This window comes from Denticeps clupeoides, chromosome 20 (assembly GCF_900700375.1).
Source record: "Denticeps clupeoides chromosome 20, fDenClu1.1, whole genome shotgun sequence".
Lineage (NCBI taxonomy): Eukaryota > Metazoa > Chordata > Actinopteri > Clupeiformes > Denticipitidae > Denticeps > Denticeps clupeoides.
The window spans coordinates 13,577,682-13,604,789 of NC_041726.1; the positions used below are offsets into that span (position 1 = coordinate 13,577,682).

Genomic DNA, 27,108 nt, shown 5'->3' on the forward strand with positions numbered 1-27,108 from the left:
TGGCTGCAATTTAAAAATAGCTTGTCTGTAATGATGCCATTTGGATTTCCTTAAAGTACATTTGAAGAATGTGATTTGCGATATCCTAAAATGTAAATACTTTCCTCTTCATCCCCCAGGCCTACCAGACCTTTGCGAATCGCGTGTCTCACCTAAAGCGTAAGCTGGATGCCCTCAAAGCCATGCTTCCTTCGATGGATGATTCACCCATTCCATCACCCTCAATGGATGCACCATCTCCTACTGGCTCCGAGTCGCCCTTTCATGGCCTGGCCCATGTGGGTGTCCCTGATCCGGAGCTCGATGGCCAAGCCTTGGATGACGACGACGATGATTATGATGAACCGCTCATCACACTTGGGGATGCTCCCAGTCCTCTGTCTTCTGTTGGGGGATCACCAAAGCCAAGCAGAGACAACCGTGATGTGGAAGACATGGAGCTGTCTGATACAGAGGAGAACGAGAGCGTTGGCATCATAGGTAAGGATGGCAAGACTTGTGGAGGTGTGTGTTTTTGTTTTGTGTTTTCCACATTTTTGTTGGGTCTTTCATATTTCATGAAGTCTCCAGATGTTAACGTCATTACTGATGCACAAAATAAAATCCAGCGAAAGGTAACTCATTGTGTGAGATTCTCAAATGAATAAAATCACAAACTGTTCTGTGGTTCTGATATAAATATCCATCGCTGTGTAGCAACCCACATAGGCCCATATTCAGTGGGCCTACAGAATTATTTATAGGGAGGCATGCTTTGAAAATGAAAATATATATATATATGTGTGTTGTCTGTTCAAATCATTGTGTTTAAGACAAATGCCTGTGTCATAATTTTATTTTATTTTATTTTTTTGCAGTGGAAGAAGCTCCCTCTGGCCAAGGGGCTGCCACCAGTACAGCTTCAGCTTCTCTGCTGTCAAAACCCTTATTAGCTAATGAAGCTGCTGCAGTTAAACAAGCTCCACCACCTCCTGAGACCACTGCTCCTGTAAACCCTTCCACCCCTGTTAACTTGCCCAGTGTCGATCTTGGGAAAATCAGCTCGATTCTCAGTTCTCTAACCAGTGCTATGAAGAGCTCAGGTTAGAACTCTCTCTCTCTCTCTCTCTCTCTCTCTATCTATCTATCTATCTATCTATCTATCTATAAATATAAATATATATAATCAAACACCCACTGCCTATATTTCATACTGTGTATAACCTTGTTTGTATGTTAATGGTAAGTTGTTTTAAGTCGGTGTTGTCTACAGGATTGATTTGGAAACGCCACACACCTTACCAATGCATCATCAGTACCACTCAATAGCAAAACATGAAATTAATCAATTGAAGGAGGAGGTGTGTCTCGCCTTTGCCTCAACTTTCTTTATCTCCATGTAGGAGCAAGTTCAGGCTGTCGCCCCTCTCCTGGGACCCCAACAACCCCTTCTACACCAGTGTCATCACTTAAGAGCCCCGGTCCAGCTTCTCAGAGCTGTAGTCCTTTGGCAAATATTCTGTCGAGAGTGGATGCCAGCAGTCTCCTCAGTGTTCTCTCCAAAACTCAATCACATGGTGGTGGACTGCAGGGTAAGCTAGGTGAGGTGTGGGAAATTGAACTAGGGCCATGCAATTTATACATTCTTGATCAGTGATCGCGCTAAAATCCTTTTCATGATAAATTAGCATCTTTTGCTTATATTACTTTTTATATATTGTTTATATTGCTGATGTGCTGGGGTACGGAGGCAATGGGCGTAGTACCCCATGACATGTTTCGCTGTGTAAAGCTAGGAAAGAATAACATGGCTGAGAACAGAGCTGAGGGGCGTTGGGTGTTGTGCTAGTGATACTTTGATTTTTCGTGAGCAGGCAGGAAACCGATCCATTAGCGTGAGTGGAAGTGAATAGGCATTTAGGACGTCCATGATGTGACCAATGTTTTAAGCAGCTCTTAAAAACCCAGATGGACACAAGTTCCTTGAGGACATGGTCACACTACTGGGTCACAGTCAAAGTGTTGTCGAGCAAATGAAGCCACTGTGTAAGATAAGTTTCAGTCCAGCAATATTAGAAGAAATAATTATATGAATCGTTCGAAAAAATCTAATAATTCCATATGGGAAAGCATAAGCATTTTTTTGCCCTATTGCCCAGTCCGTGTGTGCGTGTGTGTGTTTCTTTTTGTTTGTTTTTTTTGTCTCCTTTCCAGTCTGATTTAGTACCCATCATTTTCTCACTCCTGTGTTCATTTTAATTTCCAGGAATCTCCTCCCTTCTTAATAACCAAGCCGGAAAGGCTTCTGTAAACCCTCCTGCATCAAACAAAGAGCACTCTCAGCCATCTTCAGTTTCATTGCCTGATATTAACTCATCTACTCCAATGGAAAATAGTTCTACTGTTCAGTCTACACCCATCAGCAATCCAAAACCAATTCCTGGAGATCTCCAGGGGAAGATAGAGATGAAAGAACCACCTTCATCTTTGTCCTCCAGTTTGGAGTTAAAGATCAATAGTTTCCTTCGGGGGAACCCAGACTTGTGTGGTTATGATCTAGGCTTGCCCCTAGAGGCTGGCGGGGAAATAAGTAAAAACAGCAGCAATAGCCCTTCCTTTGGGCAGGAGAACTTAGATGGAACCCCTGTAAGAGATGAATCTGGAGCTACCCCCACCCAAGATGAAGTCATGGACTCATCAGGACAGGAACAAATTGCATATCAAGGTGAACCCTCCAAAACAAGACCAGCATTTTATGCTGGTACAACCAATCCCCTTTCATTAGGCACTTCTCTGCAGAACTCTCAAACCTGGAATAATCCAGATTTGCAGGGTCCTCTTTATGGAGATCAGAATGGAAGGGACTACCGACCTTATAGCAGGAATACCGAAGGGAACAGGCTGGCCACTGAAACGAAGGTGGATCCATACCAGAGGATTGAGACACTGGTCTCAACTGTAGCTGGAAATAAGAAGCCATCTGTTGACCAGATGATAACCCCGAACGCTGTAAATAAGGTAGCTGTCAATCAAACCCAGGCTCAAAACCGCTGGTACGACAAACCATACCTGGAAGAGCACAAAGATCATTTTGATAAAGGTTATCCTGGAAGGGACCTCCAGCAACCAAGGACTGACCAACCCTTAAGTAACTTTTTCAGTACACCATTACCACCAATCCCCCAACTTCCTCCTCCACCTCAGGAGTTTCTTCCAGACTTATCTGACTTGCCAGAAGATAGCAGGGTTCCTGTAAAAAGGTCTGACCAATCAGAAAGTGATGTTTTAGTAAGGAATGATGACGTTAAAGGGGACCAACATCCCGCTCCCATTGCAAAGGATATAATCCACAGACCTCTGGGACCGATGACTCATCCAAGGCATCTTGGACCATTTAGTGGTCCCAGGGCTCCACTTCATCGACCCAGAGGCCCCCTGAACCATCCTATTCCACGAGCCGGCCCTGTGGACTATGGACATACGAGGAGTTCTCCACCTCCTGTGACTCACTTCCAAGGAGACATCAGTCCTCCTCGTTCTCCTTACCATGATAGCTTAACCCAAAGCCCTTCGCCTCCATCCTATGTGAATGCACGGCCTCTTTCTACAAACCTTGTTCACCCTCCGCCCCCTTTTCACCGTCCACCGCATCCCATACATCATGGACCCCAGAGACCCATTCACCCTAGACCTCCCTTTCTTCATCCACAACTTAACTATCCTCGAGATCCACTCATCCGTGGCCTAGGAAAACGCCCTGGTCCAATGTACAGTGGTCCACCCGGACCAAGAGGTCCATTTTTCCCTCCCAAGAGACCTTATATGCCCCCACGTTATTGACTGCCCTCTTCGGATTTGTGTGCGTGAACCCTGGTTTGCCAAAAGATTGACCGCTTGGCCTCTCTGACCAGGTTCGCACCCTTCAAAGCTCAGTGTGGTGGTTCAGCCTGTGGTCTGCCGAATAATACCAAACAGAGCAACTCTGTCTGCAGTAGAAAGAACAGTGAAACGTGCAAATATTGTTAGGTTCGCCTGACAACACACAAAAGCCATAATTAGGTGGGTTCACCCCCCCGATTCTGAAAGATCCATCTACTGCAGTGAGAGAAGAAAAAAAGGACTTTACATGAGAAGAACCTTATTGATCAAGGATGAATAAAAATATTGACAAAATGGTAGGATCAGAAGTGGAGTGAAGGAAGCTTTGGAAGTGGAGCATCTGAACGGACCCACAGCCTAAAGAAGAAAAATGAGGTGGTTATCTTAAGTTTGTCTTATTTTTATTTTATTAAAGTCCGTACCATTCAGTCTCTAAGCAGACCCCATGTGCACGTGTGCTTTAATGCATGCTTTTCTGTGGAATAGGAGTTCAGCCTGACCGTGTTGTAGTATCTTTGCAACAATATATACAGAGCAAACTTAGTCGAGCCGTTACCAAATTGGTCCGTTCATATACAAGTCTCGATTTGTATGTAGACTGAAAGAGAACATTCTCACTCCATTATAATTGTTACTTTAACAGGGGTGGTGAATGTTACAACAGTAAATACAGCAGATAATTAATATTCAAGCAAATATGAACTTTATTTTCCCCTGAATTACCCCGCTAAAACGTCCTGTTAGACAGGTTATTTTCTATACCTGTGGACCATGCACTCAAATGTTTTTGAAAAGGATGGCATTTGACCATTTCAACGGCTCTTGAAGAAGATTCATCAACAGGGTGCTCAGTAGACCTTTCTGACGCCTCTGCTAATTACTTGTATTGACTTTAATAAAGACTTAACTCTGGAAAAAAACACCTTGGGAGGGTACTGTCTTTCTCAGTTATGGGTGGTGCACATCACTTAGTATTTTCTCTCTGTTTCTATTCACAGTTAGCTATAGCTGCTTGAGTGTACTGTAGAATAATCTTTAATCTCAAGATAACTTGTGTTTTCGTTTGTATTCAGCATAAAGAACCAGAATTTAAATTAATCATCAATTAGGGGTTCAATCCTCAGGGCTTTTGCCTATGATTGGTTGACACAGCCATACAGTTTAACACAAAGACCGATGATTGGTGACAATTTCTTTGTTTTTTCTGTGCATTTGTACTTGTGTGACTTCCTTAGTACTTCCATTTGTATGCAAGGCGACTTACAGTAGAATTCAAGTTTTATTTTTAGTCCGTTAACAAGATGTCACTAGATTTATTGGCAAGTATATTTAGGGTCCATTCCATTAAAAAAAAAAAAAAAAAAAAAAAGTTAATCGGAACCGTTGTTTTTTTTCAGTCAGAACCAGATGGTAATACTTCCAAGTCTGTAGAGCTGGAGGTTGGTGCCCTATTTGTGCTGATGGAGTTCTCATGTAGTTGCGTAATTGGCAATTAGAGCAATAAATAAATGATATCATGATATATTCTTGATTTCAAAGCTTGTTAATAGTTTGTAGATAGATCATTAGGGAAGGTTTACGTGTCAGCCCTGAACTCTACATAAAACAATGCAACATTTGCCCAGTTTGTTGATTTTCATTAACCTTCTTCGTAACTCTTAACGGCGTATCCAACAGTTACTCTTTAGACCAACACTTACCAATACTAGGCAATAACGACCACTGTTGTATTCTCATAATGTAGATTGATTAAGCTTTTTGTAATAACATCTTGTTCAATAGCCTCTGAGCACTTTGACGTTAGGCATGATTACTTGAATGAATAGATGTGATCTGATACCAAATTTAAACTGACACTCAATTTTTGCACGTTTACAGCGCTGTTGTGTTTCTGAAAAGATGGTTCAACAGTCAAGGTCATTGCTAAAAAAAAAAATAGGATCCAAATCACACATCCAGGGTTAAGACCAGTCTTGAATAAATAAAAACAAAGGCTAGCACTGTTTTCCAAAGGTTTAATGGTTTGATGGAGAGAAGACCTTGAAGAATATGGTATGGGACTCTGTTGCCACAAGGACAACTAGAAATCATCAATGAGGTCCTAATGAATTCCAACTGTGTCCTGGCATTCTTCTTCTCACAGTTTTGAAGACTGTTTAAGAATGGGAGTCATTGCTATAATCCAGTATAAATACATGATGTTGATTGATGAGCGTCAAGTAACGATCTTAAGTGGTTTGATGTTTAAGACGAGATTTAAATCTACCTGCTTGAGGTGCTTGCCAAAAGGAGAGGTTCTCCTTTATGCACCAATGACCTTGACTGCTTAAACTCTTTGTTCAATAAAGAAATGAATGGTGTGCGGGAGAGGGATATTATTATGATCAGAATTTGTCCTAGAAATATACATTTAATAAATATTTTTTTTTCCATTGATGTGTACAGCTTAGCTAAATCTTATTTCAGTACAAGTCTAGGCATTACAAAAAAAATGCGTATGTGAATTTGGTAACTTGCATAGTACATAAATTCAATAAATGATTGTATATTATAATATTCCAAAAAAAAGGCTCATTCTGAAAAATGGCTCCTATGAGGGTTAAAAAAATTCATAATTGATTCAGTAAAAAAAAAAATTTGCTGTAAAATGTATCATCTTTTACCAAGCTTGTCTATTGGTCACTGCATGACAAGCGACCATTAAAAGTGACTGTTTGATAATGATTAGATCACCAGTTGCTCTAAACAATTTATTAACCATGTGTGTGTGTGTGCATATAAAGAATTAGTAAAAGTATAAATGAACTGAAATTACTTAAACCATAGTTTACAAAGGTATATTTTACATATTATGTTTACTGTGGTGAATTTTGGTAGTCCAGTACACTATGACAAATGTAAGACTCTTATAGTCAGTAATATGATATGATAAAAGGTTTATTATTGCCATGTAACAAATAAAACTGAGTTATGACTGCAAAAAACATAATGACTAATTAAATTGGTTTGTTTAGAAGACTAACATCACTAAATTAGCCCAAATTAAACAAGCAGAACATATACCTTTAACGCAGGTTTTCCAACTTTTTGGCTGAGAGAAGCAGTACAGACATTTTGATATCACTTTCTCCCTCTGATGTGCGTACTTCATACTAATGTGTTTTAAAATATATAAATCTGCCTCTTTTATTTAAAAAGCAAAAGTAGTTTATTAAATGCTCTGAAATATAATATCAATATATACTATTGTACAAAATGTTTTCACTATTATTCGTATTATTTTACACATACAGCACCATCGTTTAAAAAAATATACATTGCCCTGCTGTAAGCAGCTTTGTGCTGCACTCCACACCACCTACGTGCCAGGTTCGCCGTGGTTACGTTGTCGTGTCTTGGTTTCCCGCCAGCCCTGTCGCTTTTAAGCGTTTGTTTATCACTCGGGTTGCCAGGTCTTTCCAGTGCAACAAGCAGCGTGTAAATCTGTCACTTTAAACCCTTGTTTGTAGAATACCACAGTTTATTGTGAGCACCAAAGGAAGTGTCCGAACGCGTGCCATCAGAAAATATATAGGTGTGTTTAATAATTGTGTATAATCACATTTGCATTCAGAACTGAGTGCGTATATGTGAACGACGAAAACTTTGGAGTCGCGTGTATTTAGCTGATCTGGCAACATGGGTGTTGACGCCGCTGGACACGCCCTCACATGGAGTTCGCTTTAAAGTGGAGGGGAGATGGTCAGATGCCCACTGATTCGTGATTGAAATCATTGATAGTATTATCTGTATTTTTTTCTGAAATAAATAATAGTTATGCTGACTTTTCTGTATGCAAGAGTAACGTTGAAAGAATTAAACTCAGCGATGAAGAACTGAAGTCACTAATCCATTGTGTTCATCTTGCATCTTGCAATTTCCATTTATTGTGAGATTGTTCTTTCATGGCTATTTTTATAATAAGGAACCATAATATTTCTTACCTTTTTAAACCATTACTTTCTCCTCTTTTCCTGTAGTTAAAGTGAATATCAAGTGACTGCCCAGCAGCACCAAGGACGCAGTTCTTCATCGCTCACAATTCAAGGTAGCCATGCTTCATTCACCTACCTTCGAAATGTCCACCCTTTATGATAAAATTAAGAAGAAGAAAAAAATCCTTGTTGCATATATTGTGCATTCACGTATGGTTTCCTATTAAAACAATTTAAACAGGGAATGCTGTCTGCTCAATGCATTTTAGATTTTTTTTTTTTTTTTTACCCTTCGCCAAGGTCGATTTTTTTTGTAAAAGATTCACACACGCATACCCTTCCACCCAGGCATGCACGTCTCCTCTGCGGGGAATGACAGCTGAGGACGGGCTGACTCACGTCTCTGTCACCAAGCAGACGTGACTTTGAATGCGAACGTCTCCTCCTTGCGACCAGGCTCACGCACCAGGCCGAGCAGGCCGGACACGCCGTCGCGTCGGCCGAACCTGTTGCCATTTTAACAATTTAGAACACCGCTTGCCTATCGTGGCCGGTGGCTTAATAAAAAAAAACACTAGGGGGCGCCCTGGCAACAGACCGCAAATATCAAGTGCTGGAACACGGAGGCCTAAACCAGGCCCATTTGTTCATCAGCAAATATTTTTATTCTGTGGTTGATAGCTGTGAGGTTGGTTGCTCTAAACATCTGTTATTGTCTGTTGTTGTGCCTTGGTGATGATTATTAGGATTTAGGAAGGCGGCAGATGGTGGCCACTAAGGGTCATTTTTTTTCATAGACGTGATTATTCCTGTGCTTTCGACTTCGTTTTGACTCGTGTGAACACAAAATTCGATAAGCAAGCACCCCACGCACCTGCTTGCGGCAACAATTCGACATGAAAAAACAGCGCGCGAAAAGCATTATGGGATTTTAAACACGCAAATGAGAGCCCATTGCAAGCTGCAATAGCAATAATAAATTGGTTTAAACAACTGATCTTCATGCATAGAAAAATACACGTCATACGTTTGTAATACCCGAAAAAAAAAAAACATTTACCGCGGAACGATTTAAAAATTTGTGTTTGTTTTGCGCTATTTCTTAAACAGACATTTCACGTTGTCATTGTTTTGATCTGAGCTCAAATGACACAAATGGAAGGCAAGCCTGCTCTCAGATCCCCGCTTTACGTTTCAGCACCGCGGTCAGAGCCCTTTCAGAACAAAGGCGGATTTGCGTCCCTGATGTCAGGGAGAGTCAATAATTAGTCATGCGTGTTGAAAAACGAATAAATCTCACGGGCCAAGTAGTACTACTTACATGTATAATTTTATTTGATACGGACGCTTTACTCTGCACGCTTTACTTATTGATTTATTATTATCTTTTTAATTAGAAGAATTAATGGCTAAAGCAATGTTTCTTCTTGCAAAAAGTGTATGAGAAAAAGTAAAAACCCTACTGATTGAATTAAAACATAATCACCACTTATTATTGACAACTCTAGAAAGTTGGACTCAGTGAGGATAAGGAGTTAGTGTATCCTGTCTATTTCTGAGTGCTCTTTCGGTTTTCGTCCGTGAGGGTGGAATTTGTAGACGCTCCCTGCCGTGCGACATCACGCCTTGTCACACCCCGACGGAGGGATGGAGCGGGACGCGCATCTACAGAGGAAGACACCGGCTGTAGGACTGTAGACCCACGCCAGCGCTTTAAAGGAGCGGACGCATCTCGGCCGCCTACCCGCTTATGAGATTTTAACCCCACGGGCAGCGCGCCAGCGTCCTTATTATTACTACTACTTGTAATATTATTATTTTTAATACCACGTCACGTGACGGGGCGGACGAAGAACTCAGACCTGGCAGGCAAGAGGATGACGCTGGAGGATTGACCGATTTTTAAAAAAATTTCCTTTCTGCTGGCTGCACTTGTCAACATCTGTTGAACTCTGTTATTAATTTAACCCAAATTCTAAGGAGAAACTGTAAAAGAAACACAAGAGGACCAAGGACTGCTACGAAATACGGAAAAGTAGGGTATACATTTCTATATCACATTAAATAAAAATACTCAATAAATTAAAAAAAATTTTTATTGATGTCTTTGTTCATAAATGTCATATACTTTGAAATATTACTGAATGTTCTATTTTGAGAAAAAAAAAATATATTAAAGCTAAATTTTTGCATACGTAGGATAATGGGTTTTTTTTTGTTTTTTTTTCGTGCCTAATTTAAAATTTGCCATTTTTATGCTACACCCAAAGCATTTAAGGATAGAAACATTTGTCCCTGGGCTGATTCCCCCAAGGATTCATTTAGCCTTTTACTTAGAGACCCGTGAATACACCAAACTGTGCACTGAAGAATCTTTTGTTCCTCTGAAGGCACAGACCTCTAGAATATTCTCCAAGGACTGGCACTGTACCTTTAATTCTGAGCGCTCACCTACGTTTCGCCAAGCTGATGATAAACAAATTTAGTGAAATATTATCAGCACTGAACCTGTCTGATTGGATGAATGAAATGTTTTTTTTTCTTCTCAGAACCCAACTTTAATAATCGAATGATGTTGAACATTTATTTTTTATTTACTTTCCACAGGTCTGCTCATCTTCGTTGCTTTGCTCCAGCATTGTTCTGAAATCCTTCTGATACCCATCCTTGGTGACGCTCTCCAGGATCCCCCATCCCCACCAAGCTCTTCTCCAGTGCTGATCCTCGGCGCAGCGATTCAATGAAGGAGGCCGACGCGATAAAGCTGTTCATCGGCCAGATTCCCCGAAATCTGGAAGAGAAGGACCTCAAGCCCATCTTCGAGCAGTTCGGGAAGATCTACGAGCTGACTGTGATCAAGGACAAATACACTGGGATGCACAAAGGTGGGAAAGGCATTTGCCTGGGACTGATTTTAGAGATTTACATACGTTTCATAAATGATACATATGAACTGACAGCTCACGGTCACAAAACGGAGCCTCATCACATTTCATCAGTATTTGTATCCTACATCACCAGCAAAACTAGACTATTCTTAAAAAGTCTAACATTCAGCATGCTCCATATTTCCACGAATCATGAAAGCAAAAGTCCAGTGCTGATTTTAGTGCTTATATTTTATTTATCTATATTACACAATCTTTCTGTGTGTGTAAGTACTATAGGCATAATTTAATTTAATAATACACACTGGCTCTATGTAACTTCCCCCCCCCCAATCTTTGATAGGGTGTGCATTTTTGACATACTGTGCAAGAGAATCTGCCCTGAAGGCCCAGAATGCACTGCATGAACAGAAAACTCTGCCGGGGGTGAGTCCTACATCTTTATAAATGTCCATAAATGTGCATTAGAATCTAAATGCGACCTCACTTCATTTTCATTTCTCTCCTGCTTAATGGAAGCACGGAATAGTAAATTAACGTTACGAGTGCAGCGGGAGGGTCAACTTTGCGGTTTGTCCGTTAGACGTTTCTGTCTCCGGCCACCTGTGGCTCTTCTCCAGTGTTTGATATAAAATCTGACCTGTGTTTTGCAGGAGAATTAAAATTCTGTCATTAAAGACGGGAGGTAAACTGCTTTCTGAGTGAAGCATTAAAAAAAAAAAAAAAAAAGCATAATGGACTTGCTTCCAAAATGAAATTGGGCCTGGATTATGAGTGAGTGAGAGAGAGAGGCTTGATTCTTTGTCTGTCTAGATTTTTGTCCAGACAACGTTGTATAATCGTTTTTGTTAAAAAAGGGGTTTAATTGTGGTTGAAAAAGTTGAATTAGATAACATTTGGAATGGGAATTTAACATTTCAGTGTATGAGCTGGTTTGTGCATGTCTGTTGCCAACATTCATTTCGGTGTGAAGGGAGCAGAGACGACCAGCACAAATCCCATTATTAGCATGACAGTAGTCTGACCTGGGTGACCTTTGGAAAAAGATCAGTGTACCCCCTTCCCTAAATCCTTCTCCTCCTCCTTCCTCCTGCACTCCAGCCGTCTGTCATTACCCCCCACCTGGCAATCTTAAGCCCCGTAAGACCTCAAGTGTTCAATTCTCAGCCCTCCCAACCTGAAAGGATAATAGAAAAATGGCTTGAAAAGGACACAAGAATCCACATGAAGTATCTGTCGATTTAAGAATTTTTTTTGTGTTCATGCATGCCATAGAAATGTATGCATTGCTCAGTTGGAAAAATGAAATGCAATGTATACATTTCAAATTTCTATAACAACCGTAAACTGCCTGAAGTGCAACTGTGGCTTTAGGTTACGTCGCAAGTAAAACGACGCGATCTTGGTTTTGTGTGGGTGTGTGCTTTGCTTCGTTCTCACTGCGTGCAGTACTGACGTCTCTCATTTGTGTGGCTGTTTAATGATTGCCCTCTGAAGGCCCAGATACACACGGAGACAGAGGGAAAGAATCAGTGAGGGATGAAGGGAGGGAGGGAGGGAGCGAGTGGCGAACAGATGGTGTGACTGGAGCAGCACCTGGCCTTGTGTTTCATTTCAGGTGAGAGGGGAGAAAAGACGAGAGAGATAGTTGAGCGTGGAAATAAGTGGAAAACCAGAAGGAAAAGGACTCCCAGTCCTTTATCAACAAAATTTTGTTGCTTAACTGCATTTCTTTAACCCCATCTTCATCTCTTTGTGAGCACCCATGGATTTTGTTGCCATCTTGACGTGCATGTTGAGTTTACTAAATTCAATGACTAACATGAAACTAATGTGAATGCGCTAACCTCGTTAAAAACGTCCAAAGCTTCAAACCCAGTGTCTTTTATTGGTATGATCTAATTTGGGCATTTTACACTAGAGGATATTGATTTATTGAATATTGTACTTAATTGTGATATTGAAAGGAAAAAATCTGAAATTGTGGTGAAACTTCATAGTGCTTTGTGAGATTTGAATATTTATTTTATGTCTTAACAATTTCGTGTACGTCCCTCATTTTTTGTGTGAGGGAGTGATAGTGTTCGGCTCGTGCGAGGCTCTTTGCGGCATTTGTTGCGTGGAGAAATGCACAAATTGAAATGTAAGTAAGTATTAGTTATAGTGAGGTAATGTAATGTTTGGATGTATGTGCTTTTCTCTTTTCAGGGTTTTCTTTGCTCCCTCTCAGTAGGAGGATGTTCTAGCCATTCAGTCAGGAGAAGGAGGCATTAAAATATAATGTCAGCGATGGAAGATTAATCCGCGGTTTGCGCAGAAATGATGCTTTAAAGAAAAGCGCTTGCAGCAATGGAGTAAATGTGGTGTGTTTGTGTCGGGGAGCCGCTATATGATGCTGTGGTGTGGGGGAGGGGAAGGCAGGTGTTTGGACTCAGAGAGGGGGATGGATTGTGTGTGTTGGCAGATAAAGAAACAGACTTGTTCCCAGATTGAACCACTCTAATTAGGCCCGACCCATTCAGTCATTCAGATGTATATAATGATATCGCCGGCCAATGTGACTCCTTGCACTGATTCGCCACACTCTTTTGGGAATCCTGGCCATATCAATGTTACTATGTTTAGGGGGATGTCTGTTTTTTGTTCGTTTTATTTCATATTCCTTTAGAAACACCTGGGTTTGTGGCCTACCGGACGTATAGTGCAGATTATCCCGATATTCTCCGTACAGTACATGGCTGAACATGGCGCCTTGATTTGGATGTGAAGGCAGCCCTAGCTAGATGAGAAGATGATGAGGGGAGGGGGGTTTAATTAAAGAGAGATTGGACAGATGAATGAAATGGGGGAGGTGGGGTGAGAAATGAATGAAAGTTTGACATAATGAACAGTGGGTGGGCTTTAGGGGGAAAGGGCTAAAGATTGGGGTTTGCTGGGGGTGCAACCATCAGCTTAAATACAGACATCTGTTAGTAAAAAAAAAAAAAAAATTGTGTGTGCGTACGCATGCCAGCTTTATGATTAACACTCAAAAAGGACACAAACTGGCAACATTTAAACGGCCTGATGAATGTCTAGTTAACGACAACCGTAAGGCCTCTTAAATAGAGTTTATAGTACCAAAGTAATTGTTGTCATTTAGATGCTACATAAACCCAGTTACTATTTTTTTTTCCACCATTAAAAACCTAGAATGGAGGTTGGGGGTGGTTTAAAATGTCAACATTTACATGATTTGATAACACTTCTCAAATAATGGAAGTGTTTAACAACGTTAGCTTTAGCAGAATATGTAACTGCTGTTAGTTCCGTCCTCATGCTGTGATTGGCCGGGAGGCCTTTTAGGCGTGCTGATGTCTCGCAGTTCATTTACCAACTTATTTACCTTGTGCTACTGGTCACAAAAAAACAAGTGATAAGCATCCGTACCTACCTGCCTACTTGCAGCATTATGTTGCTTAGCAACAGCTGCTACATTGTTGCCATTTTTGTTTTTTTTGGTGTGTAAAACCGAAATTATTTTTTGGCCTTTTTTGTGTATGTCTGCACAGTGGAAATGGTTGGAACAAGTACTGTACTGCTAGTATTGAACATTTCACATATGGAGTTGTTCTTTCAGATATATTAGTTATATGAACATCCATAGGCTGGCCATAAGATGTGTGGAATGTCTCTTTAATGACCTAATCATGCCTGATTTCCTGAGCATTTGGAGAGTCTGGACTCTGGAAGGTGACGTGTAGCCCCCCAAGGCTCTGGAGAGAGTTTCCCATAACGGTTGTCTCTGCATTAAATTATAGCTTTGCCGTTCTCCTTTAATTCCACTTTGGGGAGGAACCATCTGTCTCAACAAAGCCACAGCACTTCCATAAAGACCCTGGGACATTCTGTCTCCACCTTGTGAGGGACCACTGATTGGCTGTATTAACACAAATGCAGACATGTCCCCCCCGTACGGATCCTTAGAATTATAGAGCCTGCTGGACTGAACGCTTTGGCTTGCGATCTTAAGGGCCAGTGGCGTTAATTAGTGAGTTAATTGATTATTGATTATTGGTCTCTACTGGTAAGAAGGTGTAAATGCCATTCACTGTGTGCACAATTGATTTTTCCTCATCAAGCAGTGAAGGGTAGGTGGTGTCTTTTGAATAAGGGACAGCTGAAAGCAGAGGACAAGAGGGTGATGAGGCCCAGAAGCCTGGTGGCGGTGGGTGGGGTGTGGCTCGGATGATGTGTGTACATGAATGTAGATGAGTTTGGCATTTCTGCTCCTTCTGTGCCGGTCTGTTATCTGTTATCTTTGTCCTGCGTACGTATGGGAGAGAAATGGAAAGAAAGAGAAAAAGACAGAGGCAGAGGGGGTTGGGTGGATGTCGAGAGGGGAGAGGAAGGGAGAGTGGCTACTGAGGCAGCGGGTTGATTACGGTCGCGGGTCCCATTGCCTGGCAACCACGGGGGATGAGGGATGCCTGGTTGCTAGGTAACGCAGTGCCATGTGATGACCAGCACCTTGCTGAAGGATTGGGTGGGGATGTTTCTCTCTCTCTCTCACACACACACACACACACACACACACTACACAAAGAGAGAACAGTCTTTGTGTACTGACATACACAAAGGCTGAAACACTTTTTTTTTTGTATCTGCATGTTTTTTCCTTTTTGTCTGTCAGACTGTCAAAATCGTGACACACTCCATAACTCCCTCGCTCGTCTTCAGTCGGTCGTGTGAATTGGAAGAAGCAATCATGGAAATTTCCGATTACATTTAAAAACAACACAATTGGCCCTTAAGACACATTGCTGCCTGGTAAGAGCTAGAGTAGGGTGTGTTTTGCGTGTCTGTAGAGTATGCGAGTGAGGTAGGGTTGGGGTGTGTGCTGTGAGTAGAATGATGAGTGTGTCAGGAGTGTGTCACACCCTCAGCAATGCCGGACCATGATCGAGTGACTGAGAAAAAGACAGAGACAGGATGCCCATAGACTCCTGTATGTATAAAAAAAAAAATTATACAAATCTGCATATTCACTGCATTATATATGCAATACTGTGTGTGTGTGTGTGTGTGTGTGTGTGTGTGTGTGTGTGTAAGAGAGAGATAAATAAAGGTGTAGGCTCTGGGGGAAGGAATGAGGTGGGGGAAGGAATTTGATTTGATTGAATAATCTATGGATTTAATATCCCATAATCCCCCTGAAATCCCACTCCGTAGAACAGCGAAAGATTATGTGTGTGTGTGTGTGTGTGTGTGTGTGGTGGGGGGTGGGGGATGTGCGAGTGTGTGGATCTTGTGCCAAAAATACTCTGATGCGTGTCGACATCAAATGCCAGTCTTTAAATTCAGGGAAAAACCCATCTTGAGACATTCATACAGAAATAATTCAAATACATATTATATTATATTACATTATATTTTACATGAAACACATTTATATATATATATATATCTTCTTCTTCTTCTTTCATGTACCACTCTCACTCAGTCCTTTTTTTTCCCCCTTTCTTCCTCTCGCCTGAGTTGTCTGGGGCAACCTTGTTTACCTGCTGGGGAGCTCTAGTTGCGATGTTGCCATGGCAACTGCGTCACAGTGGGCCAGTGCGAGGCTGGTTGCCGTGCCGACCTGAAGTGGCACCGTTATGACTGCTTTGTACTTGCGCTCGTGCCTTTTGTGCCCTGCCTTTTACACACGCACGTACACACACACACACACACACACTTACACACACACATAATTAATTACATTTAGGATATCAAAGAACATTAGGGGCATATTAATGACTGAGGTAATTGTATCTTAAGGGCTGCATGCTAACTAGATCCTGTGTGTTCTTGCTCTTGTTCATTCGATTTGTTTCTCACACGTTGAGAATGCGGTGACCGTTAAATCCCAGTTGGCAGAGCATCTTCAGGTTGACCAGATTAGAATTATTAGGAGGTGCCGAAATCACGTTCTGTCCATGCAAGCCTGCACGAGTGTGTGGTATGAACCCCGCTGTATGCGCGCAATGTGGAGAAGCGATCAATACCCTTTCCTGTTGTGGAGCTTCTTGCTCATCATTCGGAGGAAAACCGGTCGGCCATGGGCCTCAAATGTTACCACCGTACATAAATACAACCTTCTTCAGGACTTCTGAGGCCACGTCCACCTTCTCCGTGCCATTCCCTGTTTTGCTAAAAACCGTGGCATAAAATGTTTTACAAAAGCATGTTATGTTATGACTTTATTGCTTTGCTCTGTTTTTTAAATTATTACAAATTTTTTTGCCTCCTGTTTATCACCGTACAGCCTTCAGCCCCTCTCTCCAGGCCTCTCACATTGGTAATCCTGTGTGACACTGTAATCCAGATTAGCCGGCGAGCGTTCTTAATCTCATCACTTCCCCAATCTCGTGTGGGGGTGTGCTTTTCTTGGTTCCTTGTCTGAGGGGGGCCGGAATAAGGGAGCAGAAAAATGGCAGGATTAGGTGGTAGTGTACACAAAATGGAGAGAACTAAGGATGAGACAAACGTTCACTCATTGCAGTATGAAAGGAGAAGAGGAGCAGAGATCACAAAGCAAGCAATGATCATTTATTGTAATATCCTCTCATTTATGATATTGCTCTGTAGAATAATAACCCTGATTCTGAATATTATGAGCGAAATAATTTCTGTCATTTTTGTAATATGTAATCAAAATGGCAAGATGTCACAAGGCCATATGGACGTATTCTGCATCTGTGGAATAGTTTGTTTGTTGCTCCCTGTGTCTTTCAGATGAACCGCCCCATCCAGGTGAAGCCAGCAGACAGCGAGGGCAGAGGAGGTAGGAGACCCTCCCGCAGTACACAACATTTCACCTAGTAACTTACCCACCGTTACATGTAATGAATAGAAATAACCTGGTCTTTATTACACTGTTCTAATGTTATATTATTGCTGATGATAATCGTTGGTATCTTTTTTTGCAATGGCTGCTGAGCTTTCAGCATCGCACCCTCGAATCATTTCAGTGAGCGCTAAGCGACTGCCATGTGAACTTGTTGCAGAACATAAGCCCGTGCTGCTCTGCACGTCTGTGCGCGTCTGACAAACTGTTGACTGGATGTGTGGTCTGAAAGCAAACCAGCGGAGACCTTAATGAAAACGACCTTTGACATTTAAATCTGGGTTGCTTATGAAAGCTGACAGCATCTGTGCATGAAATGTGCTGTAGATCCAGATTCAGATAGTGGGTTACTGCCCCCTGTTGGTGATGAGGGGTGGTATGGGCTGGTGGGACTGTGTTCTCCTCAAGTGTTAACCTTTCCTCTCGTGTGTCCGTCATCCATGTCTTCTTTGTCTTCCTGTCTGTCTATTTCTCTCTCCACTTCCCTTTCTACCCAGAAGACAGGAAGTTATTTGTGGGCATGCTGGGTAAACAGCAGTCTGACAGTGACGTGAGGAAGATGTTTGAGCCCTTCGGCAGCATTGAGGAGTGCACTGTGCTCAGAGGGCCTGATGGCACCAGCAAGGGTAACGTCCAGACTGTTCCTTTTCAGTGAAAGAAACTCAAAGCTCCCTTTGCCTGAGATAACAGTTGAAACCTCACCATCGGCAAAATGATCCTCCTAAATTCCCTTATCACGGAGTGACAATCGGTAGTTACAGGGACAGTCCCCCTGGAGACACTCAGTTGTCTTGCTCAGGGACGCAATGGTATTAAGTGGGGTTAATTTATTGCCAGATTTAGATTTTTGCACCAATATTTATCCATGTTCACTTGATTATATTAAGACAATATAGAAGGAGACAAATCATTTGGGTGTTAGCCTTGTTGCATAGTATTTTATAGGTTCCTCACCAGTGTGTCACCGCTATTTTGAAGCATACTGAGGATTGTCCAAATCGTCATACCCAAAAACCAGACTATTAAACAAAGGCCACAAAATGTTAGCAAGATGGGACAATCACATAGTAAAATGATTGTGTATCTAAGTATAGAGATGCGTTCTTTTGTTTTAACCAGTGAGCTTTAACAAGAAGCTCTGAACAATATCAGTTCATGCTGCAGACACACAAGGCTGCCTTCATCACTCAGTTGCATGCACAAAACAACGACCATACGCACAGCATTTAGAAAGTGAATCTACTCATGATGGAATAATAGAAGGATAGAAATACAATATTCTCAAAGGGCAAAAAGAGGCCACCACAAACCAGAGTCTAGTTTGGACGGTTTGGCCTTTTTAAAACATGACAATGAAGGTTACCCCCTGGGCCATAAATGATTAGAGGTGGCATATTACAGTGTCATTTGCAAACCACATTAGACGATGTCAGGATGTATTTCTTTGTTGTGAGTTCTGCTTTTTAAATGCACATAAACGGAAGGTGAAGAAAGAATTGTTTTTATGTCAATGCGGTGTGTTGTGTGCTAACCAGCTAGTCCTGTCTTGCAATAACAATGACAGTGAGTTACTGTAGTGTCACGTTTGTCCTCAGTACCACCTGAGAGGATACTGAGAAAGGTGTAGCTCTTCCTTTAGGGTTTATTCTTACCTCCTGGACTGGAAAATAACACTGTCAGTACCTGCTCTGCATCTAAGTATTCAGTTCAGCCAGCACAGACTGGGTACTGACAGCACGTAGTTTCCTTATTAACATCTTAAAACTGAGATTTCTTTGCTGAGACACTAGTGCTATTTTTTTTAATATACTAACTGTTACTAGCTTGGCTCAGCACATTTTCTTGTTTTTTTAGATTAGGGTTCACAGCTTTTCTGCCCCCAATTTGTGGGGCTGTGGTGGTATAACGGGTTAGGAAGCGGACCCGTAATCCCGGTCCGCCAAGGTGCCACTGAACAAAGCACCGTCCCCACACACTGCTCCCCGGATGCCTTTCATGGCTGCACACTGATCACCTGTTAAATGTGTGATTAAATGTATGCCGTGGTTGCTGTGATTCAATGAAAATTGTGCTGTGCACATAGTGACCCTTTGAGTGTGGGGACTTTACTTCGCTCAGTGTCGAAGCGAAGCGAACCTTGGTGGTTTGGGATTTGAACCAGCAACCTTCTAATTACGGGTTTGCTTCCTTAACCACAAGGCCAATCACTTCACCTAACTTCACTTGATGGAGTTTCAATCAAAAAGTTGAAATCAAAAGTGTTGCACCTTTAATGAGTATGATAACATTTTCAAAAATGCCAAATTGGATTGAACTCCAGTAATATAGTGATTTATTTATTTAATAATGCTACAGTTCCTGAATTCAGTGAGGTAAACCAGGGTAAGCGATATGCAGAGCTGTAGCCTTTCTGGTCCAATGATGTGTGTCAAAGGTGTGATCTTGGGTTTCTTATTAGGGACACATTGCATATTGGACGGTTAATATGCTTACAGGGGTACTGTTGATTAACTGTATTATGGTCTCCTATGGATTAAGGCTAATAGCACATGGGTCCATACAGGCCACCATCACATGGTGATGGATGTCATGTGTGTGGTGGCTAATGATGAAGCAATAGATGAGTTTTTTTGCTTTTTTGTTTTCCATGGTGTGTTGGCCTTGTAACGAATGGTGAATTATTCTTTTTGTGAGTGATTCATATTAGGTGGATATTTGAGTGTGTTTGTCTCCTGAGTCTTATAATGCATTTTGCATTTGCAGGATGTGCATTTGTGAAGTACCAGAGCAATGCTGAAGCCCAGGCAGCAATCAGCACATTGCATGGCAGCCGTACACTTCCGGTCAGTGTCTCTTTCCCTCTTTCACACACTTGCAAACTCTCACTTTTTGAAGGCCTAAAGTATAAAACAGGGAAAATTTTTATATTTAATTTCTTTACTCAAAACTTTTTTTTTTTAAAACAAAATTAGTCCCTTAAATTTTCTTGTAAAATTTCCTTAATTTTACTATAGGTATACAATATAAAGAATTTCTAGCAAAGGAACACTCCAGAAACTCCGTATTTATATTTACAGCATTTATCAGACATCCACAGTGATTGAAAATCAGTAGTTACAGGGACAGTCACCCAGGAGACACTCCGGGTAAAGTGTCTTGCTCAGGGACACAGTGGGGTTTGAACCTGGGACTTTGTGGTCTTCTGGTTCACAGGTGGGTGTCTTACCCACTAGTCTTCTGTCTGAATATCATTTAGTTATTTGTTTTGTTTCTAATGCCCCCATTAATAATCACTTTTGACTTCTGTAGAACTCGTCTACTGCTGCCTGTAAATTGAATTCATGGCAAAAAATCTTTGAAGCTCATCTGCCAAACACCTTTTTCATTGCAAATAATTGCAAATATTTTAATTCTGTGTCATTATTAATGTTTGTTTGATCACTCTCTTTTCTTTTTTTGACATTTAGAAATACGAAACTGTGCCTTGTCTGATAAAATAAGGGTTAAAGTTTTTTTGTTTTCTCCTCACACAGGGCGCATCATCCAGCCTGGTTGTGAAGTTTGCAGACACCGAGAAGGAGCGGGGCATTCGGCGCATGCAGCAGGTGGCCTCTCAACTTGGAATCATCAGTCCCATGAGCCTCCACCTCGGTGCCTACAACGCCTACACCCAGGCTGTGAGTACATTTTGGCAGTGGGTGCAAAAGTGAAATTCACCAAGCACACAAAACAAGACAAAAAAAAGGCCCCACCCGTCTTTAATTACACAAAGAGTTTAAATCTCAGAAATTACTCACATTCTCAGAAATAAAGCTATAGATTATATACAGTGTTCTTTAGTGAAAATGTTGCATTTTCTTATAATTGTTATACATAGAAAATGTTGAACAATGAATAACAGGAATTTGAGTAATTTTTTTATACTAGTTTGATGTGTTGCTTTTATTTTTATTTCTGTGAAGGGATGCAATACAAATGTTACACTGATACGTGAATGACAGTTTCTTTATTGCGCTCCTGCTTATCTTATCTGCAAATGAATTCTGCAGTGAGCCTAATAACTCAAAAAACAGATAAGATTTTGTTGTTTACTTTACCACCAGTTGCGAGATTAGAACTAGAAATTACTGCCTGTTCTTAAAGCCACAACGGGCATCTTGGGATCTCAGTAGCACCTCTCTCTCACTTCTAGTTCAATATTTCAGAATGAATTAAAAATGTTTCTAATTCCATAGTAATGTTTATATTTGCACACAGAGCAACAAGTTGTCGATTTAACTTGGATCTTTGTATTATGTATTTAATAATAATTGATTTAATTTTCAGACATACATACACTCACTGACACACCTAGACTACAGTCTGTTAGTATTGCTCATGAATGTCTTTCTCCAGCTGGTTCAGCAGCAAGCTCTGGTGGCCCAGTCTGCATATTTGTCTCCCGTGGCGACAGTGGCGGCCATGCAGATGCAGCAGCTGGCGGCTCTCAACCCAAGCGGCATCATAGCCACACCCATTGCATCAATCACCCCTTCCTCAGGTGGGGTGGCCTCTGGCTCTTCCTTTGAACAATACGTTTTAAATATTGGAATGTGTGGTAAGGTGTTTCCTCCTGACAGGTACCAGCACGCCCCCTGCCATTGCAGCCACACCCGTGGCTGCCCTGCCTCCACCAATCGCAGTTAATAGCTACACAGCACTTCCGGCACCGCCCAACGGGCAGTCAGCCACTGAAACACTGTATACCAATGGGGTCCATCCTTATCAAGGTCAGACTCCTGTCTATTGTTGTTGTCATGTAATATTACACAGCATCAAATCATTTATTATTATATTGTAATATTCTGTCAATCCTGTGCAGCTCAGAGTCCAGCCCTGGATCCTCTTCAACAGGCATACACAGGAATGCAGCACTACACTGGTATGGCACTTTGTTACTGTTCTTATTATTGATCTATGATCAAGAAGTCAATATGCTCTGAAAAGGCAACATGTGTTCTATCAGAAGATTCTCGCATAGAAACGGGAATATTTTCACTGCTTCGTGTGAGAAGTTTAAGTTTGTGGTTTGACGCACCAGCAGTACATGGTTTTACAAATTATGCTGGGGAAGAGCCAGAAACCAACGGCCTGACGTGCATCTGTCTCATTTATTTTGACAGCCACTTACCCAGCTGCGTACGGATTGGTCGGCCAGCCCTTCCCGCATCAGCCGGCCCTTGTTGCCCAGCAACCTCAACAGCCACAGCAGCCTCAGCAACTGCAACAGCGTGAGGGTACTTTAATTATGTTTTTAAGGTCATTCTGTCCCAATTACATTTTCTATTCTCTCTGTATAGCATGTCGTTGTAGGGTTTAGTGAAACATGAGCATTTGTACCTCACACCATAATAACTTCTGTTTTGTATTTCCTTTTTGTTCCTTTTCTATCACAGTATCTCTCATTTTCTTTTTCCTTCTTTTCAGGTCCAGAAGGATGCAACATCTTCATTTATCACCTTCCCCAAGAGTTTACAGACTCTGAGATGCTACAGATGTTCTTGCCTTTCGGGAACGTGATCTCAGCCAAGGTGTTTGTGGACCGTGCCACCAACCAGAGCAAATGCTTTGGTGAGGAATCAAGTGAAAGTCATGGGACAGATAGCATTAGAAACAATTCTGCAAAATGCCCAGAGATATTAAAATGATGATGTCTAAAAAAGGTTGAGGTCTTATGCCCATTGTGCTTCTGTATTGTTGTTATTTCCAGGCTTTGTGAGCTTTGATAATCCCGCAAGTGCTCAGGCTGCCATCCAAGCCATGAACGGCTTCCAGATCGGCATGAAAAGGCTCAAGGTCCAGCTGAAGCGGCCTAAAGATGCCAACCGGCCCTACTGAGAGTGAGAGGTAAACCATGTTTTCTTCTGCTAATGGAAAATTACAGTACAACAACAGGGAAAGGTGGAGGTTAACATAAGATTGCTGTTTTTATTCATTTACTAATTACTTTCTTCCTTTGCTTGGCCATATCTAAATAATATCTTTCCAGGTTCAGGCATTATATATAAATATTTATTTATAACATCCACTAATTAATTGTTTGGATGTTATTCTACCCATAGGAAAGAGATATTATGCAATAAAACAATAAAAATTCCATAATGCATATGTCTAAATGTCTGTTGCCATTTCATAATGTGGTGTTCAAAGACAAAAACAAATCTTGGTTTTGTTCCCTCAAAATCCATCTTTATATTGCAATGCTGCAATTGTTTTTGTCAACAAGTATGTATCAACACTTCCACTGTTTTATTGTGTTATTGTTACATTTTTAGCTTGGATGAGAGTCTGTGAAAAAAATTTAATAATAAAAAATTTTAATATTTAAATACAGATACAAGTAACCCATGCAAATGTAACCGTTTTTAGAATTGGTGCAGAATCAGTTTTCTGATTCTACTGATAACCATAACAGTATTACATTGACGGAATAGCATCAATGCTGTTAATACATCATTAATTACTTTTGATTTTATTGTTTTTGTGCTGTCATTTTGTCCATTTTTCTGAAAACAAACAAACAACAAAAAAAAAAACAATCCAACCCCATCATACCACACCCCAAGGCTGTCCTCTCCAATCATAAAGCACGTGGAGACCCCGTCGCTAAGGCAGTTACCTAGCAACCAATAAAGCTTCCCCCCCTTCTTCCTCTCACAACATTTTGTAAGTTGATTGGCCTGTGTTGGTTGCTGTGGCGATATCTATTGCCTGTGATGGTTGCCAATAGCAATTTTGTGTTTGGGGCATTGCCTCTGCATCCACCATGCTGAAAGGGTGCATGGCAGGTTGCTGTGGTGACCATAAACTTGTGTTTGGTGCCTTGTGATTTTCTATTTTTTGTTCTGTTTATACTGATCAATAACTATGATTTTAATTAGATTATAATGTACAATGAAAAAAACATTATTTCTTAAACATAACTTAAACATTTTTTCTGTTTAACAGTGCATTTAATATAAATACACTTCCAAATACATATATATATATATATATATATGTATGTGTGTTCAATATATATATATGTATTTATGGCAGAATTTGTTTTTGATCAGTTCCCTCTGTGTTTTGTTGGTCATGATTTCTATTTCTTCTCTAAACTCCCTTGTTTAGTTGGGTTGTGTTTTAGTTAATATAAATGTGGGGGTTTCAGTGTGGTTGTTTTTTGGAAAACCTGGATATGCTGTTTTGTGCAGAGCAAGAGAGAGGGTATGTGTGGATGGTGTATGAGCGAGATCAAGCAAGAATCTCTGTGGGAATTTATGTTTTGCTTGGAAAGAAGTGTGTGTGTGTGTGTGTGTGTGTGTGTGTGTGTGTGTGTGTGTGAATGTGTGATTTACTGGCTGTGTGTTTCAGTTGGTCTGCTAGAGGGATACTTTCTCTATATCTCAAACCTCCGAGGTTTGAGGTGCTGGTTTGTGGTTGTCAAGGTGATAAGTGACTTGTATTGCCAACCCAAGAACAGCATTCCTCTGTAAGAATTCTGGGATGTGTACAAACCTAAACAGAAAAGAAACTTAAACATTTTCAACCACTTATTTGGCCTTTTGGATAATGCAAATCTAAATATTAGTATGTGGAACCCAGAATTCCTATGGTGCATGTTGGAGATGTTTGCTTGCCAGAAATACGTTTCCCAAAAGACCCAGTACATCCACATTCATAGAGAGTTAAATGAATAAAACATGAATAAAACAAAAATGCAAAGGTTTTTACAAACAACTGCCCATGGGTGTGCAGCAGCAATCCCTATAGATTTACCACAACACAGATATATTTTTGCAATTTTGTAGTAATAGTTAGTTGTAAAGACTCTCTCACAGACACACACACACACACACACACACACACGAGAGAAAGAGAGCCGTTATGGGTTAACATAGCAGTTACAGATGAGCACATTTAGTACAGGGTGTCATTTTAAGTGTCATATTGACCTTGTAACATAATTTTTTACATATAGTATTCACTTTTTGTTTGCTGTTATTTAGCCCTGAATGTGATTTTTAAAAAAACCATTGCTGCTCATGGTTTGTACAAAAAGACAACAATACATGAATAGATTGCTGCTCCATTGCCAAGGGTAATAAACTAGTCCCAATATTGAGATGCAAATGTGAAAATGATAAAATTGAAATGAATTATTTGCTCAGTGAAATGCATGAAAGAATGGTAAGCAGAATGTAATTTTGCATCAACAACGTGTTGGGCAGTTTTATTTATCTGTGCATTTCTTAGCAACTCACCTTCAGTGGCCTGTGAAATGCATTTCCAACGATAGTCACGTTCCCGTGTTACTGTGAAAATACACACAGACCTTAACGTTTGTTTGCGACCAAATTCAGGTGTAGCTGTCAAATTTGAGATTTCATTCAGTGTTGTAAATACTATTATAATATTATTTTATATGACCACCCGTGGTTAAGACACATGGGGACCTTCAGCAAACAAATTTTGGGGTCAGTGTGCAGTTTCAAACCAACATCTGTGTGAATTTATTCATGTCTTATTGTCTTTCTTCCCCCCTTCTCTCTCTTTCTTTCTCTCGTTGTCCTAGGAAAACGTGGCTGAATCATGATGTCAGTTAAGGGGCGTCCTAATTTTATTCTGCTGTTTACTGTTGAGATTTAAACATGGGACCAACTGCTCTGCCAGGGCAGACCCATACTACTGCTTATTGCATAGGACCAAGATCTCTATTCAGAACCTAATCAGTATATCTAAAAACAAGTACAGAGGGAGCCTGAAGGGCACGGAGTGTGGAGATTAAAATGATGGATTATTGTTTGTGAGGCTGTACAGTTAGATTTATCAATTTATGAAATGACTGAGAACAGGGACTGGGACGGGACAAACTATTTAAAATATTTCGCTGTACATATATCATGTTTTAAAATGAAATCAAACATTTTTAAGATATTATTATTATTATTGTTATTATCTTTTTTTTTTTTTTACTGTTTGGACTTGTTCTTATTGAAGTCCATTTATTCACATACGTAGGTTAGACATCTTATGTCCAGACTATTTAATTATTTAAAAAACACTTTTTCTTTATTTTATTCAACTGCTGTTTACAAATAAAACTCAATAAAAATCTTTAAATCCGTTTGCTTTGGTTCTCTTTCTGTGCTTGATAGAGTGTGAACAACCAGAAAGCAAACACCATTGCCTTATTAGAACCCACAAAGAAATGTTGCTGTGTTGCCCCAGAATGACCCAGAATTTTGTATTATTTCTTTTCAGTATTCATCGGCTGATCAGATTAACCAAATGTAAATGTCATTATTAATGATTGAGATTTGGGGGCATAATGGACTTTTAAAATAAACAGAACTCTTCAATCATGTCAAAATGCAGGGATCTTTGTTGAGGGTGTTTTTTTGTTTTTTTTTGTCCGGGAGACACAACACTGCAACTATGATCTGCAAAATTATTTAATTACATGCTGTGATATTGACGTTTAGTTCTCAAGTTCTGT

The 27,108-nt window shown here is 40.7% G+C and overlaps 1 protein-coding gene across 8 annotated transcripts in view; it reads left to right on the forward strand.

The window, feature by feature from the left end:
- The window catches only part of celf3a (cugbp, Elav-like family member 3a), a 32,820-nt gene extending 6,084 nt beyond the window's left edge, over positions 1-26,736 (forward strand). The window contains exons 1-17 of one of the 8 annotated variants that reach the window (XR_003743355.1): positions 3,834-4,233; positions 7,878-7,945; positions 9,418-9,867; positions 10,440-10,717; positions 11,064-11,146; positions 17,477-17,525; positions 18,086-18,214; positions 20,352-20,431; positions 21,122-21,265; positions 21,984-22,128; positions 22,208-22,357; positions 22,450-22,509; positions 22,751-22,864; positions 23,055-23,198; positions 23,338-23,474; positions 24,194-24,293; positions 26,185-26,736. Coding sequence is in view for 4 of the 8 variants with exons in the window: in XM_028964542.1 (XP_028820375.1) it covers positions 10,573-10,717; positions 11,064-11,146; positions 17,477-17,525; positions 18,086-18,214; positions 20,352-20,431; positions 21,122-21,265; positions 21,984-22,128; positions 22,208-22,357; positions 22,450-22,509; positions 22,751-22,864; positions 23,055-23,198; positions 23,338-23,465 (1,371 nt within the window). In the remaining 4 variants the exon portion in view is untranslated. Of the gene's footprint in view, positions 1-119; positions 481-857; positions 1,083-1,382; positions 1,581-2,245; positions 4,234-7,877; positions 7,946-9,417; positions 9,868-10,439; positions 10,718-11,063; positions 11,147-17,476; positions 17,526-18,085; positions 18,215-20,351; positions 20,432-21,121; positions 21,266-21,983; positions 22,129-22,207; positions 22,358-22,449; positions 22,510-22,750; positions 22,865-23,054; positions 23,199-23,337; positions 23,475-24,193; positions 24,294-26,184 lie in introns of those variants that run through there. The other 7 variants (XM_028964542.1, XM_028964544.1, XM_028964543.1 and 4 more) reach the window with 7 other exon arrangements.
- Positions 26,737-27,108: the final 372 nt, after the last annotated feature.